Genomic DNA, 15,401 nt, shown 5'->3' on the forward strand with positions numbered 1-15,401 from the left:
GCTACTTTCTGTGTACTGAATGTTAAGAAGCATAAGCAACACCAGCAACGCTTCAGTATAAGTCAATATACTTATATGCTCACATTTCAGACATTAAAAGGAAAAACTGAATTAATGTGTCAGTTGCATTTTAAGCTCTACTTGCTTTTAGTAGTAATTCAGATGAATGGTTAATTTAAATCTATTTACAAAGTTATGGCTGAAAGCATTTCATTTATATTCAACAATAACCAACATAGTATGGCGTTTTACCAAAACATGCGACACCTCAAAAGCAGAAGACTTATTTGGTTTCTTGTTGACAGAATTGACAGCTCTTTCCTACTGTTGTTGCCAAAATAAATATGCTAATTTACTTTTTAATTCTATAGAAAGTGTGAAAATACTCCACTGTGAAAAATAAAAATACTTTTTTATTATGTAACTTAAATGGAAATGTCTTTGAACATTGTATTTTTAGTTATACATAGTGAATAAAAAAACTGCTGGTGGCACTATTTTTAAGTAGCTGACTTCACTTAATTAAATGCAGAACAATATTCTGGATAGGTTTAAAGTAGATAGCTAACATAAATCAAATAATAAAACTCGCATGTATGAAACAAATAATGGCTAAGACATCTCAACACTCTGAATTTCTACGTCTTACTTTTGCAGTCTTAACTTGAGCATGTATTAACTGGGCAGACATTCAGCAACAGTCTTCTAAGAGCCTCCCCAGAGTTAGGCAGCACATAATCACCACTGCTCTCACTTGTGTAATCCATGGCACAGGCAGGCTACGTGTTGTTTTCGTATGCGAGTTCTCCAGAAGAGACAAACCAGAAACCATTTGAAATTCTCCCCTACTGAAACCTGCAGTTGTATAGCTACTGTAGTACCTGTGACTTTACAGATGGAAAACAGAATATCTACCACTCTGACTAAATCTATAGTAGTGCAGATGGGACTGGAAACATTAGAAGTATGCATGCTGTATTTCAAGACATTCTTTTTCTTTTAATGAACAAGAATAATGATTACCCAAACAGCAAAATGCACAAAACAGTGCATGTGTTTGCAAGTTAGAAGATAGAGGGAAGTTTAAGAGGTTAGAGGAAAAAAATACTTTTTAAATGCGAGTGATTCAAATATATTCTGTGAAAATTGTATTTTTCCCTGTGGCTTTTAAATCTAAGTGCTGTAAAGAACAAGAAACAAAGTAGGTAAATTTTATGTTCAATATATCTCAATTTTGTCTTCTCTACATAACTGTTGGTAATGTTTTTTTCTATGCTTTCTGAGATTTCTTTCTTTCTCTCTTCCTGTTGTCTGCCTTTCTTAGCAACGCTACACTAAAAGCAGTATATGAAAAACATCATTTTCATCTTGCACTGACAAGCATGAAATGAAGCCACTACAAACCTTAGTTCTCTAGAAGATTCTAGTTCACTATAGAGGTTTCTCAGGAGCCTGGTAGAACTACTACCCTCTCTAGGTACAGATATCTTTGCTCAGTACTAGAACTTTCATCTTTTCTGAAGAAAAGTCAATCGGGACATAAAGAAGCAGTATATGCAGGCAGTACATATTAGTGGAAATTATCTACTGAAAGGAAAATGTAACTGGTGATCTATGGTAACGCTGATGCAACACACCCTACGATGCACTGGTGTTTACTTTTGTCATGTGTAACCATGACTATTTGGTACTCACAGTGAAGCCAAACACAGGGATAGCCAGCCCTTCACAACTATTGAGTTAAATAAAATAAAAAATACTTTACCAAACAGAATTTAAGCCAACCTATCCTATCCTATCCTGCAGCAACTCAAGCAAACTCAAGTTTACCTTACCAGGAAAACTGATCAGATTTAGAGATTTTTTTTTGGTTCACTTTAGCATTTTCAAATTCTCCCAAACTTAAAGATTGAATAATTAATTGACAGCCACCAGAATAGGGAAAATGCAGCTCTTTCTATTACTGTATAATTGCAATGAACACAAGGATTTCTCTCCTCTTTTGTCTCCTTTACTCCAACCTGAAAGATACTGCAGGTTAGTGCACCCTTCTTGAACAGCTGTTATGCAGCCGAGAGTACCTTCACTATGGAAAATACAAGAAAAGGTTACTTCCTGACTAAGGTGTGCTTAAAACCTCTATCTTCCACTCTACAGCCAATGCTCAGTGCTGACAGTGAAAACAAATTAGGTGCAGAGATTATGCAAAATGTGTTCTGATTCAACATACTGAGCTTAACATCTGAAGCTTGTGCTAGGATTTAAACCAAAGTCAGAGCGTCTTTTCAAGTCTGCTGTGTCAGGAAAACATTCAAACTAGAACGAAGCATCCAGTTCCATAGATAGGTACATCTGGCATAGAGAGTAGACAGGTAAGGTTTTAGCATAAACGTTAAAGAACTTGAAGTGATTCATTGGAACAAACTCACATATGTGCTACTAACGGTTTCTGTTTGAAAAGTTAGCTGTCAGCTTGGCTTAATGTCAAAGGAAATAGCTTTTCAAGAGTTGTCAGGCATCACAGAATCTGAATATTGTTGATGTTCTCTGTATTTTCAGTCTGGCTCTAGATGTTACTCTGTTCATATTTTAGTCACCTTGGAGAGATGAATGAATTTCAGATGTCCATCTGGTAGTGGCCACATCTGCTGCATCATAGTTACAGCTGCTACTGCCTTGTACACTGTGAATGAACAACAGTCCTGGAGTAGTATTTTTCCTTGGATGACTGTAAGGGAAGAACTGCTTCCTCTCCTGAAGGAGGGTAATATAGCACGTTGTTACCTTCCTGTTATAGAAATCATTTCAGAAAGCTGATGACATCCAACTGTATACGCCTATGACTAAGTCAACAGAGACGTTTTAACTAAAAGAATGTTTTCCCAGTAGTCCTCAACCTTCAATACTCCTACTTCCCAATCTGCTATCAGATATGAACACTATAGCAGTAATTGAATTTACTTTTTATGATCAGTGCAAGGCCTTTACTACCCTAGACAGAGACTGCTGCTGGCATTATCATATTTTTTCTTATTTCAAGATTAGATTAATGCAATAAAACTTCACCTTTAAAAATAAGCTGCCGGAGAACACTACAGTTTATATGACATGAGAAAGACTACCTAGATAAAATGCAAGAGTTAAAGATAAGGACTTCTGCTCGTGTTCAGACAGAAACTAATGAGTTATGTAGTTACTTGAGGAACCTTGAAAAGCCACAGAACCTATTTAGTGTCCAACAAACAAACTAAAACAACAAAAAATATGCCTGCCCCTACCAACCCACAATCCCATTTATCCAGCCATTCCCTTCCCCCTTCTTATTTCTTCCCCCCCCCCCCCCCGGGAAAACTCCAAAGTTCAATCCAAAGAGGAGTATTTCTGATTCCTCCACAGATCAGGTTGCAGGCAGGCCAGTCTTCTTGGGAGCTACACCTTCACGTAGCTCTTGAAGCAAAACTAATTCAACCTTTATCTCCCATGCATTCTTAATCCCCCTTTCCTGGAAGTGTAGGAAGGTGGAGGAAGATAGAACACAAGGTATGCAGAAAGGCTTTTATGTAGATTTTCTGTTTTTGCAGGATACTTGATGAAGAAAGATGTCGTACTGATTTACTTATTTAAAACTAATGATGCATTATCTACGTTTTGTCACACCACTCAGTTTTCCAAGGGCATTTTTTCCAATGATTTAAATTCAGTCTTGAGGCACTGATGACAAAATAAAAGATTAGAGGTTTTCCCAAGTCATTTATCCTTAATTACACAGGCAGTCTCAGCATGTAGCTCTGCCTCCATTTTTGTACTGTTCAGACTAGGAAAACAATTCAGATTAACACGCAGCAAAGCAGAGCTTGAATTTGCATTGAAATGAACAAATGATTCCAGTAACTGCTGGTGTGCAACATCTTATTCACCAGTAAATAAATGGAAAATGGCTTAGTATAAGATGTATTGTCCTCAGTAGGCAAGACAACAGATAGTTATTGCATATCTCGTGTTGGTATTTCTTACCTTATATTGTGTGTGCTTGCTTCATCTGCTCATATCCAAGCAGTGGAAGCACTTTATGTACAGGAAACAATAATGAAGCGGCATGGGAACAGCTGTACCAAATCTTCTGAAAAAAAGTTTCCCTATGCTATTTTTACTGTGAGAACTGGTAGTCTAGAATAATCATTCTGACATTATCTAAGTTCATCTAATTGTAAGATGCATCCTGCAGTCTGACAATGATGAGGCCAGAGCATTCAGTGAGCAGTTTTCCCACTCGCTGGTCAAAAACTAGCAGATAAATAAACGGCTACAAAAACGCACCACCCTGCAGGCTGATCCATAATAAGCGGAAGAGGGTGATAGTTTAGTTCGGTGCGTAAGGTTTGGTTTTGGTCATCATGCTTTTAAAACAAGAATGGAGCAAATACAATCTTGTTACTACATAGAAGCAGCACTGTGCCATCATCCATAGCTATGCTGTAGCGTGCTCTGGGCATGCAACAGAAGGACCAGCAACCCGCGTTTAAAGAAAGCTAAGCAAAACAGCAGTCCACAAAGTCGCTGCTCTCTTTGATAATAAAGGCGATAAAAAAAAAATGATGGAAGCAATAAAAGTCTTATCTTACGTAAACCATTAAATTTTACTTTACACAAACCAAACGCGGAAGTAAAATACAAATTATTGTGTCTAGATAAAGAGTTCTACGTGTTTACATGAGAACGATCCAACAGACGCTGGAAGGACGGCAGACACCGAGGGCATTCTTACTACGAAGGGAACTGCACTGTCTCTACGTTTTCTCTAACGCTCTGTCTCGGGACACGCAGGATAGCTGCTCGGCAACACGCAGTAACGCCGCACACCAGCTAGGGAGGCATCGCGGCGGTGCTTTTGGTGCTGGAAGCGCTATTCACCCCGACTTAACCCAGCGCTTTAATCGTCTTCCAAGCGCAGCACGTATGGAAACAAAGACGAATTCTTGGGAGTTCCGAGCGGTACCTCCGCTTTTACTCTCCTAGCAGAACCGACTGTTTCCAGCCAGCTAAATCGAAACGTGAAGCGGTTTTTACTGCGCTTTACGACCGCTTCCTGCACATCGCCTCAACGCCGACCGCACAGGGAAGCGGCGCGCGCAGAGCCCCGCATCCCGCCGCGCCGCCCGCCAGCCAGTCACCCCCGCTGGAGGCGGACACGGCCGGAATCCCTCTGCGGCCCCCGACGTCGCAGGCGGACATTAAACGGCTCACAACAGCATGAGGACGGCGGCCCGGCTGAGGAGCCGGAGAGGAGGGTGGCTCGCTGCAGCCCCTTCTCCACGCCCTTTCCCCGAGGCCGAGAGTTCCCCCGCGCCGTCCCGTACCTCAGCCCGCGCCGCTCCCCGTTCCAGCCCCGCGGCGGCTTTAACGATTACAAACCGTTCCTCGCGCCGCGCCTCCGCGCGCACCGCCCCTCCCCCGCCCCCTACGGCAGCGCATGCGCGGCGCGGCCGAACACCTCCCGCCGCAGCTCCGTCTACTCCTCTCGCAGCGCGAGACGGCGGCATCGCGAAGCGCGGTTGTAAACGCCGGGCGCAGGCGCGTGGCGCCGGGGCTCTCCCTGCCCCGGGGTGCACGTGACACGGCGCGACTCCGCCCCTCCCCGCCGGCGGAGCGGGCGCAGCGTCGCGACTTTGTTTGGAAGAGTTCCGTGCGCGCGTGCTTCCACGGGGCGAGCCGACGGGACCGCGCTGCGCGCGGGATCTGAGAGGGAGTGGCCGAGGACGGCCCCGCCCCCCCGGCCTCGCCGGGCGCGGGCAGCTGGCGGCGGGCAGCGGTTGGCTCCGCCAAGCGGCGCTGCTGCCGCCGCGTAACGGCCGCCCCGCCCGACGTCCCGCCCCCGACATGTCCCCGCCCCCGCGGGCCCTGCCCCCTCCCCTCCTCCTGCCGCCGCTGCCGCTGCTGCCAGCGCAGCCTGAACTGAAGCGAACTCCAGAGCGAACTGAGGAGAAGTGAGGAGGCGGCGGCGGGGCTGACGCTCACAGCCACAGGCGGCGGCGGCGGCGGCGGCGGCGGGAGGGCGGGCGGGCGGCAGGCGCAGAGGAGGAGGACGCGCCCGGCGCAGCGCGGCGGCGACAACAGCGGCACCGGCGGAGAGAGCCCGGCGGCGGCGGCGGCGGCTCCTTGGCAGCGCCAGCGCCCGCCCGCCCCGCTCGTCCCCTCCCCGCCTCCCTCCCTCCCTTCCCCCGCCGCGGAGCCGGGGGCAGCGCCGCGGAGCGGAGCCGGGCTCGGCGCGGGAGGAGCGGCAGCGGCAGCAGAAGGGGGACGCTGCCGGGACTGCACCGGCCGAGGGCGCGCGGAGCGGGGAGCGGCGGCCCGAGAGGCGGCGGCGGCGGCGGCGACTCCGCGCGGCCGGGGCGGAGGGCGCGCCCGCAGCGGGGTCTCTCTGACTTTCCTTTTTTCCCGTTCCTCGTCGGCCCCTCGGACTCGGGAGCGCGGCGCTCGCGGCTCGGAATCCTCCTCCTCCTCCTCCTCCTTCCTCGGGGAGCTCCCTCCCCGCCCCGCCCCTCCCCCGCCGGCCCGCCCGATCCCGCCGGGCGCCCCGTGCCGCCGTCGCCTCGCTCGGCGGAGCTGCTGCGGGCGCTCGCCCTGTGCGCGCGGGCTTGGAATATGGTTGGGGAAATGGAAGCCAAGGAGAAGCCGAAGCCGAGCCCCGATTACTTGATGCAGCTGATGAACGACAAGAAGCTGATGAGCAGCCTTCCTAACTTCTGTGGGATCTTCAACCACCTCGAGCGGCTGCTGGACGAAGGTACGCGCCCCGCCCGGCCCGTCCCTCCCCGAGCCGGGCCCCTCGCGGCGGCGTGGGCAGCGCCGGGCCTGCTCTGCTCCGCTCTCCCGGTGCGCCCCAAACAAAGGGGAAGTGCGGGCTCTCCCCGCCCCGGCCGCTGCCTGCGCCGCGGGTCCCGGCTCTCAGCGCTCCCTCCGCTGCGTTTTTATTATTAGTAGTATTTTATTTTCCCTTTGCTCCCGTCCTCCGGAGATGGGGGGGGGGGGAGGAAGGGGGGAAGCGGAGCTAAGGAATGCGCTCCGGGGGGAGGAGGAGGAGCGGGGCCCGCGGCGCGGCCGGGCCGGTGCCGGAGGGGGGGAGCGGGGCCTACGGGGGGCGGGGGACCGAGCTCCAGCCGCGGCGCGCCCCACCCGAGCGGAACGGCCGCGGAGCTCTCTCGGTCCCCTCGCGTGGGGAGAGGAGCGGGCCAGCTCTCCTCCTGGCTCTCCCTTGTATAGAAACTAACTTGAAAGACTCGTATGTACGAGTTGAGCGGGGAGAAAAACACCCCGTGCTTACGAAATGGCCTCGTTGGCTCCGACCGGGCGCCGGCGGCCCCGGGGGCAGCTTCTGCTCCGGGAGGGAGGGGAGGGGGTGCCCCCCTTTGTGCGCGGTCCCGTAGGGCCTCTCTCTGCTGTTGGATAACCGCGTTTGAGGGGAAAGGGAAAGTAAAGGCTGGCAACTTGGTGCGTCCCACACGGCTCTCTCTGTGTGATAATTGCCCCACTGTGCTGGAAGTCAGGCTGGGCGTTCATTCGTGGTACTTAAATTTGCTTTCTGCTTGGGTTCACACGTTTAGTTTTCTCGTTAGAAGCATTTATTTTCACTTCACCTTAAACTCAGGCTTTATGCAGACCTGTTCATCATATTTAGTAGCTTTGTAACGCGTTCTAAATCTAGGAATTATTTATGCAGCCTCAACTTCTTGAGATCCTTTGCGTGAAATTACCCAGTTTCATAATCCTGAGTTAGGATTCCTGTTTGTGGACATAGTCCTCCTTGATAACAGAACTTTGGGAAGTTGTTGACCTCGGAAGATGAAGGCGCTGGTTATATTTGGTAGAACAACTCCCCGCCCTCTCCAAGACTGCGAAAAACAGATAGATAGTGGTTGTAGTGCTGCAAACACGGCGTGTCAGGAATGGTGCCTTCAGAACGAGCAATAGAGCAACATGAACAAGTGGACGACTAAAGAATAAGGACTATGAAAGTGGTATATTGGGAGGTTCTGGTTTTACTTTCAAGAATTTTGGGAGATGAAGTTACAGCAGAGAAAATCTGGATGTGGAAAGCAAAACTACGTAGAACTTGGTGTGTTCTTGTTCACCCCAGGAAACATTCTCTTCAGAACATTTAGAAGTATAGGAAACAGTGAGAAGAAACATAACTGAGAAGAATTCTTCATTTTTTGTTTTTTGAAGCCAGAAGAGCCTCACAGGGATTTGGTGTTGGAGTTAAGGATTCCAGAATCTCTTCAGCTTTATATTCTTGACCAGAGGAGGCCCAAATTGTTTTTTTTTTTTTTCCCTCAAAATACAGAAGAGAGAAAAACATTTTCTGTACTAGAAGGACACACAAAGGAATATCTGAAAACCAGGCATTTTCTGAGATTTTAATTTTTTGAAATACTAAATGCACTGGAAATCTGTTTTCTGAAATATCTCAATTCCCACGTGAGGGCTGTGGGGACTTTCAGAAAAAAAGTTGTCTAAGGGTTGCGTCGAAGCTCCTCTTTGTGCACTTCATTAAAATAAACCAAAAACTGGGTTTCTAAACAGTCTCAAGAATATCTCTGCGATCCCTTTAAGCGTTTTTGCTTTTCCTGTTTACGTTGGCAGTTGGATGGAAGTATTGTGGAGGCAGAAAACTTTTTGGAATGTTGAAAAAAAAATGTTTCATGCAAATTAGTAAATTGCTTGAAGACTTCAAAATCTGAACACTAAGGGGCGCCAGTTATTTTTTTCTGAAGCGTGAGACTGGCCTCTGAACGCCATTAGGAACTTGAATAGCAAAATTAACTCATCCAGGAGCACATACCAAAGAACGACAGAAATAGTTGTGGAATTGTGTGGGTTTCGATGTTGGTATGGACTTGTATACGTCCTGTGAATATAGGCGATATTGCATCGGTGGGATAGACATAGTGATGCACAGCTGAGAGGCCAGAACAGCTTGTTCTGTGCAACAGTTGTCCTGGCTGCCTAAAGGCACCCTTTTCACTGCTTTCAGCTGTTTGCTGCATTGGCGTTCTCCAGCAAAGTTTTGTAGTTTGCTGGAAGAGTCTGTAAGGTTCAGAACATTGCCTTTAAAGTATAATATTTAACACTTCCATCAGTTATTTCCTTGCATCCACGAGTAAAAAAAAATAAAGTATGAGGGACAGGTGTCTGAATGAGTTGGTTGTCTGTATGTAAAAGCATGTAGTGTTAGTGTTTCCCCTTGACACTGTGGGTTTGGTGTGCTGCTGCTTGCTTGGAATTCTGTGGTTCAGATGGTGGTGTTTCCATGCTTATTGTAGGCCATCTTCCTGAAGGTTCTGTTTATGTTTGAGAAGTACAGTAGTTCCTGACAACTGTCGGACTGTCAGCCTTTGTAATTTATTTTCTATCAGCCTAAAGAAATAACGCCACAAACCTGGGAGCCCAGAAGAAGCATGGGATTACTTTCTCTACCAGAATGCACATCTTTTTAATTTTTTGTTTTACATGTTGACATTTGAAAACTAAAATCAGACAGGCTTGTGTGTTGATTACTCCTTGTAATTGTACACAGCAGGAAACAGAAATGAACTCAGAGATTTAGACAAACGATGTGTCTAATCTGAGTAGTTCTCAGAATGTGCATCTCATTTTTGGCCTGTTCCTGTTATCCAAAACACATCTTCCTTTCTGAACTCTGTCCTCATGTCTGATCTATGAAAATCATAGTGCTTAATTTAGTAAATGGTCTCAGCTTGACAGCATTTGTTTTTAAGATGGGCATAAGTGTGAGCAGTATATAGAGGGAAACTTCTGCTAATGAACTATTTCATAATAAAAGAGGAAAGTCACAGTTTTGTTTAGATTACAGATATTTTTGCATATGTGTGCTTTCAACTTCTTATGTGTAAATAAGGCTTTTGTGGATTAGTGAGGATGTTTAAAGTGCACATCATAATAACTAGGAAACTGGATTGTTTTTATCAGCCTAGTGCAAACCTGTGGGAAGAGAGGGCTTTTCCTGAACGTGGAATAGGCTGTATTTCCTGTAATTGTTTGCACCATCAAATGTGACCTGAATTATTTTTTTTTGGTACTTCAACTTCTTAATATTAACTTGTATATTCTGGGTTAGAATCATAAATACATGCACACATATGTTTTGGGAGAATAACTTTTCCCTGTTGTGTTAAATGAATTGTTGTACCATCTTTTTTGCTATATTTTTTTTTTTAATAAATGAGACGTTTTGAACTCTAATTGCATTCTGAACTTCTGAAATTCATAAGTTACTTTGGTTTTGCTCTTTCTACGGACTTTGAACAAATATACCTAAATTATAAAATAAGATCCATGTAATGTAATTATATTTAAGTGCTTTCTTTTCTTGAACCTGTTGCTTCTCAGAAGGTGATAATTGATTGGAATGGATGCAGATCTAACCTGTGGCCTAGACTTTTTTTCCAAAGGATTTGAACAAAAAATTCATCAGGAATTCCTTCTTCTTTAAGCTGAAGGTGACTGAAGTGTGCTTTTCCTGAAATATGAGTTAAGCCATGCGTCTAGCTTTTGGAGAGAAACCTAATTTGATGTCGAGTAGGCTGACTGTGCTTGAATAGCTGTAATAATAAAACATCTAGATAGGGGTTAAGGAGGATAACTTTTTGTGGTTTGTTGCTATCAGCTTACTGTGCTCACTGAAGAAAATATGTGTGAGCTTGCATAGTTCAGTGCTTAAAACTGCAGTTTCATGTCAGTGTCGTCTTACCTAAAATGTCTGCTTAAGTTAGGACTGGAGAACTGGCTTTGAGTGTTGTAGATAAGTTCTCCCTTGGAAGTTACCTAGTTACTTTTGTGCATGACTGCGTTGTTTGTGGTTATGTAAATGTAGCCTGTGTTTAGCTACGGGTTTGCTGACTTGTCAGATTTGATGCAGGGTCGTTGGGCGCATTAGCATGACTTTTTTTCACTTGTATCAGATCATGCAATGAAAAGCCAAACAGTGTTTCTGTACAGACCATGCCTGGTACTGCAAAGTTAGGAGATGAGAATTTGTTAGGATAAAAACCTTGAATCATTTTTAAATCTTATTTTCAAATCTATGATTACCTCATAATAATGAGGTTATAGAACTTCTAAAACTTAATTTTGAAAAGCTCATGAGAGTTGTTCTAAGTTGTGGTGTTGTTGATAACGTGAAAACCAAAAGCTGCATTAAACTTAGTTCGTTTTGTTTTTAGCTTGGGAAGAATATTTAAAGCTTTCTTTCTTTCTTTCTTTTTTTTTTTTTTCTTTTTTCTTTCTTTTTTTTTTTTTTTCCTGCAGCAGCACAGTTAAATTGCTTTTGGAGCACTGACTGGATTGCAGTCACTTGGCATGTAATTTAAAAAGATGATGGGTGTTATTGTATCTGATAAAAGTTTGAACTTACTTAAGCAACTATTTAAAGCTCATGTTTTGTAAGCAGTTTGTTCAGTGTTGCTTACCAATAACTGATTATTGAAGTGTCATGGTTGTTATTTCTTTTAAAGTAAGAGTAGCCTCACTAGCCCTCCTTCTGCTTAAGAGCTGCTGGGTAAACAGGAGAAACCTGTTTGAATTCCATCATTCTGTTTAGTGTTACTTGTCACACAAGGCTGGAACTGAATTGGTATTTTTTCTCATCTGAAATAGTATTCAACATTTTCCAAAGTATGTGGTGTAATTAAAACATCTGCCCTTGCCCCTGTTAGGAAACAAGTGACTAGTACAGATTAGGTTACAGGTTGGTATGCTGTGTTTTTGTAGCTTGTAAAGGAAAAAGTGAGGATGTGTTTGGTTAATACTATGGTAAAGGGAAAAAAAAATCTGAGAAGCACTTAATAGATTTTGAAAGAGTACTTAAAGTGTCTCAATTGTGAAAATTAAGTTCATGTACATCAACAGAGGAGAAAAAACCAAATTCTGGTATTTTGTAAATGCTGTGTCTGGAGAGAAGGCCAGACGTGAAATGAAAAGTTCTTTTTGGAGTCGACTTAACTTTTTTTGATTGGCTTCATAAATTGAAGCTTTCTTCTTCCAAGTACAGTAATTAAGTCCGCAATGAGGGGTTGGACTCGATGATCTCTGGAGGTCCCTTCCAACCCCTACGATTCTGTGATTCTGTGATTCTGTAATGGGATGCTGCTTAAAATGTTTTGAGTTGTGCAGAGTTTACTACAAAGGCAAGTGATTCGTATTGTCTTCACTGATTGTAACTTTAAAATATTGTCCATGGGGAACATGTATTGTTCCATGTAGCCCGTGGTTGACAGGACAGGCCTGTGTTCAGGTTAATACACCAGGCCTTCCCAACAGCTCAGGCTGATTGAAGTACTGCAGGACTGTCAGGAGGGCTCTAGGCTTGGATTTGAACACTTGCATGGAGAGATATAGGGTGGGAGGAACGCCTTGCCAGGAGAACTGTGAAGTAATGAAATGCCCTCACTCACTGACCCTCACCTTTATTGAAATATATTTCACGACTTCTCATTCAGATTTTGTGTGTTTTTCATGTATTGATTTTAATCAAAATACAGATTTTGACATTTCTTTTTATTTTTATATTTTATTACAGTTTTAACAATCCAATGTTAAAAAATCAAGTAGAAACAAGTGAAAGTGCCAGTGTTTTAATCTCAATATACTTAATATAATTAGCAGGGTTGCTAGAAACACCATATCAGATATCTGCAGTTTTCTAGCAGGAGTAACAAGGTCTGTAAGGCATGTTGGAACTGCTCCTTGAGTTTTGAGACAGCTGAGTGTAACGTTCATAAAATCTAAATTAGATTGCATTGCTGTGGTGAGGCAAAGAGTGTCTGAAAGTTGAGCAATATTATGTTCTGTTCTTTTGACTTGAAGAAAATATCCAGAGTTACCTTTTGCAGGGCAGGTAAAGTCATTTTATTGTTTGTGTTGCTGTTGGCTTTTGTGGTGTGTTTTTTTTTTTTTAAGGTGTTTTTTTTTTTTTTTTTTTTTTGGGGGGGGGGGGGGGGAACATTTAATAGGATGGGTGAAGCAACCATGCTCACTTTAAAGAGAAATAGCATCCAGCTTCATTATCTGAGCTTGCCCCATGACTGCATTATTCTTGTTTCCATTCCCTTTTTTTTCATTGCTCGCTACTTGGCTATTTGAGAAGGGCAAGCAAGTAGTGCAGGTTAAAGTTGTTCTTGTTTGTTTGTTTCGTTTAGCAGATGTTAGTGTTCAGAATCAACATGGTTATGCAAACAGGAATTTTAGGATTTTTCTTGTTGAGCTTTAAGAATAGTGATTCAAATTTTCAATTAGTATTTTAATTTCCATTTGAGATCTTATTTTTATACTTGGTGTCAAAATGCAACATTTTGTTTCTCAATTCATTGCAAAAAAAAAAAAGAACAAATCATCTTGTTGAGGGGAAATGGCAATAGGTATTTAATAATGGATTTTGCTTTCAGTGATTTTTTGGCATACGATTGGTTCAGTAGCAGATTGAAAGTAAAATTTCTGAATAATTTTTTTTAGAATATTTTTGCTTAGTGACAGCACCAAAATATTTCTAATTTTCTCTGTGTTGAAGTAGGTTAGATAAGGTTTCCAGCACCAGCGTGTACCCACCCCTCACCTCCAAGTGATTTGGTACTTTGTAACTTGTTTGCAGTCTTGAAAGGCTGGACTTGGCCCCAAGACAGCAGTTTGTAGAGTGAGTTGGATGTGGAGCACTTTGTGTAATGAGTGACTGGCATTTCAGGTTCTTTGTAGTGGGATGTGTAACAGTTCTAGTGGTATATAGCCTTATAGACATTAACACCTCAAGACTTGATTTGAGTGGAAACATGACAGGAACTTAAAATCCTGCTGCTTCTCTGGGAAGTTGCATGGTGGTAGTTCTGGGGGGTAATGCATTGGAATGGGGACTGAGGCGTGAGAGGAGGCAGAGGATGATAGTGCAGTATCTTATACCTTTGTCTGCTGGATCAGTTCCTGGTTTAAAAAGTCAGTTGATACTCTGGACTAGTCAAGGTTTTGTGAGTTTGTTTTTGTATGTTGTTGGCTTCTCAGACAGAGCGGAGCTGTGATTGAGCTCACCATATGTGATCTCAGAATAGTTGCATTGGCTCAGTGGCTGAGCTAGTTCAGTGCTGAAGACGCAGAGCAGAGGTTAAGGGGGAAAAGTGCATTTGTTTACACGCTTATTTTAACATTTGCAACTCCTAATTGGATGTCAGCTGATTATGTAACTGGTCCATTCAAAATTTTAAGAAGACAGCTGTTTTTGGACTAGCCGACACTAGATGGAAACCAGACTTTGCTGAACTGTTTAAATGCTTCAGCAATTTAAATAACAAACTTTACTGTTTTGATTGTGCAATTCAGAGTAAAGAGCTACTTTAGAAATCTCTAATTTCTAGCTTGTGGAAATCCCGAGATCCTAGGATATACTGAGTTGGAAGGGACCCACAAAACGTCCTATCCCAGTTAGGGTATCTTTTCTTCATTAATGTCTGGAAGAGGAAATATACCTATGTACTTAAAAAGTAGACATCAGAGTCATCTGATGTTACTGAATCATTAATAAAAAAAACGTAATGCTTGATTATATGTATTTAAATGGCAGTTCAACTAAAACAGCTGATGTTGCTTAATTCTTTTATTTTTCAGACTTTGAAGGGATGCAGATCAATTAATATTCTTAATGCGATGTAATAACCTGTAAATAATTATGTCCACCACAGTTAATGTGTAATATTTATTTTTATTTTTATTTTTATTTTTTGGTGTAGATAAAACCAAATCCACTTCTGTTTGCTGTGGGATACCTCTGGTTTTGTTGCAGGAAAGGATGGGAAGAAGAAAACAAAAATTCTGTGGCCATGACTCTTGCTTTCAAGCAGTACTGCTCATTTACTTGTACTGCTTTTAGTTAATTTCAGCTTGTACGTGAGAAAAGAACATGAATGTTTTTTCAACAAGTTGTCACCTTCATTCCCCCCTCCCAGTGATTAACTTCCATACTAACTTTGCCTAAAGGCTACTTGATGAGAGTGTTTGATAAAAGTTGGTTTGCGTGTTTAAGGCTAAATGCTGCATCAGGACCGGCTGTCTCATTTGGAGTATGTTTCTGCTGTGAGAGCTGTCTGTGCTGTGTGAGAGCTGTGCATGTTAGATGATGGTAGAGACAAGTTGTTGGTTCTTTAATTGCTTAAGTATCGTGCCATAAAGATAAATGCAGTCAGAGAGGCTCATATCCAGTCAGTTTACAAGGGGAGGGAATTGCTATTTCACGTTGCTTGAAGCTTTTATGGAAATCTAATACTGCCTCTCAATTAACCTGGAACAAATAAGACTCCTGGTATGGGTTCTTGTGTACCTCCTTTTCACATAGTTCTGACAACTTT

At 43.5% G+C, this 15,401-nt stretch overlaps 1 protein-coding gene across 5 annotated transcripts in view; it reads left to right on the forward strand.

Annotated features, from left to right (window-relative positions):
- The first annotated feature begins 6,373 nt into the window (after nucleotides 1-6,373).
- Nucleotides 6,374-15,401, forward strand: part of QKI (QKI, KH domain containing RNA binding) — a 139,520-nt gene continuing 130,492 nt past the window's right edge. For 3 of the 5 annotated variants that reach the window (XR_007375452.1, XM_048937654.1, XM_048937657.1), the window contains exon 1: nucleotides 6,535-6,784. Coding sequence is in view for 4 of the 5 variants with exons in the window: in XM_048937654.1 (XP_048793611.1) it covers nucleotides 6,643-6,784 (142 nt within the window). In the remaining variant the exon portion in view is untranslated. Of the gene's footprint in view, nucleotides 6,785-15,401 lie in introns of all 5 variants that reach the window. The other 2 variants (XM_048937656.1, XM_048937658.1) reach the window with 2 other exon arrangements.

This window comes from Lagopus muta, chromosome 2 (genome assembly GCF_023343835.1).
Source record: "Lagopus muta isolate bLagMut1 chromosome 2, bLagMut1 primary, whole genome shotgun sequence".
NCBI classification, from domain to species: Eukaryota; Metazoa; Chordata; class Aves; order Galliformes; family Phasianidae; genus Lagopus; species Lagopus muta.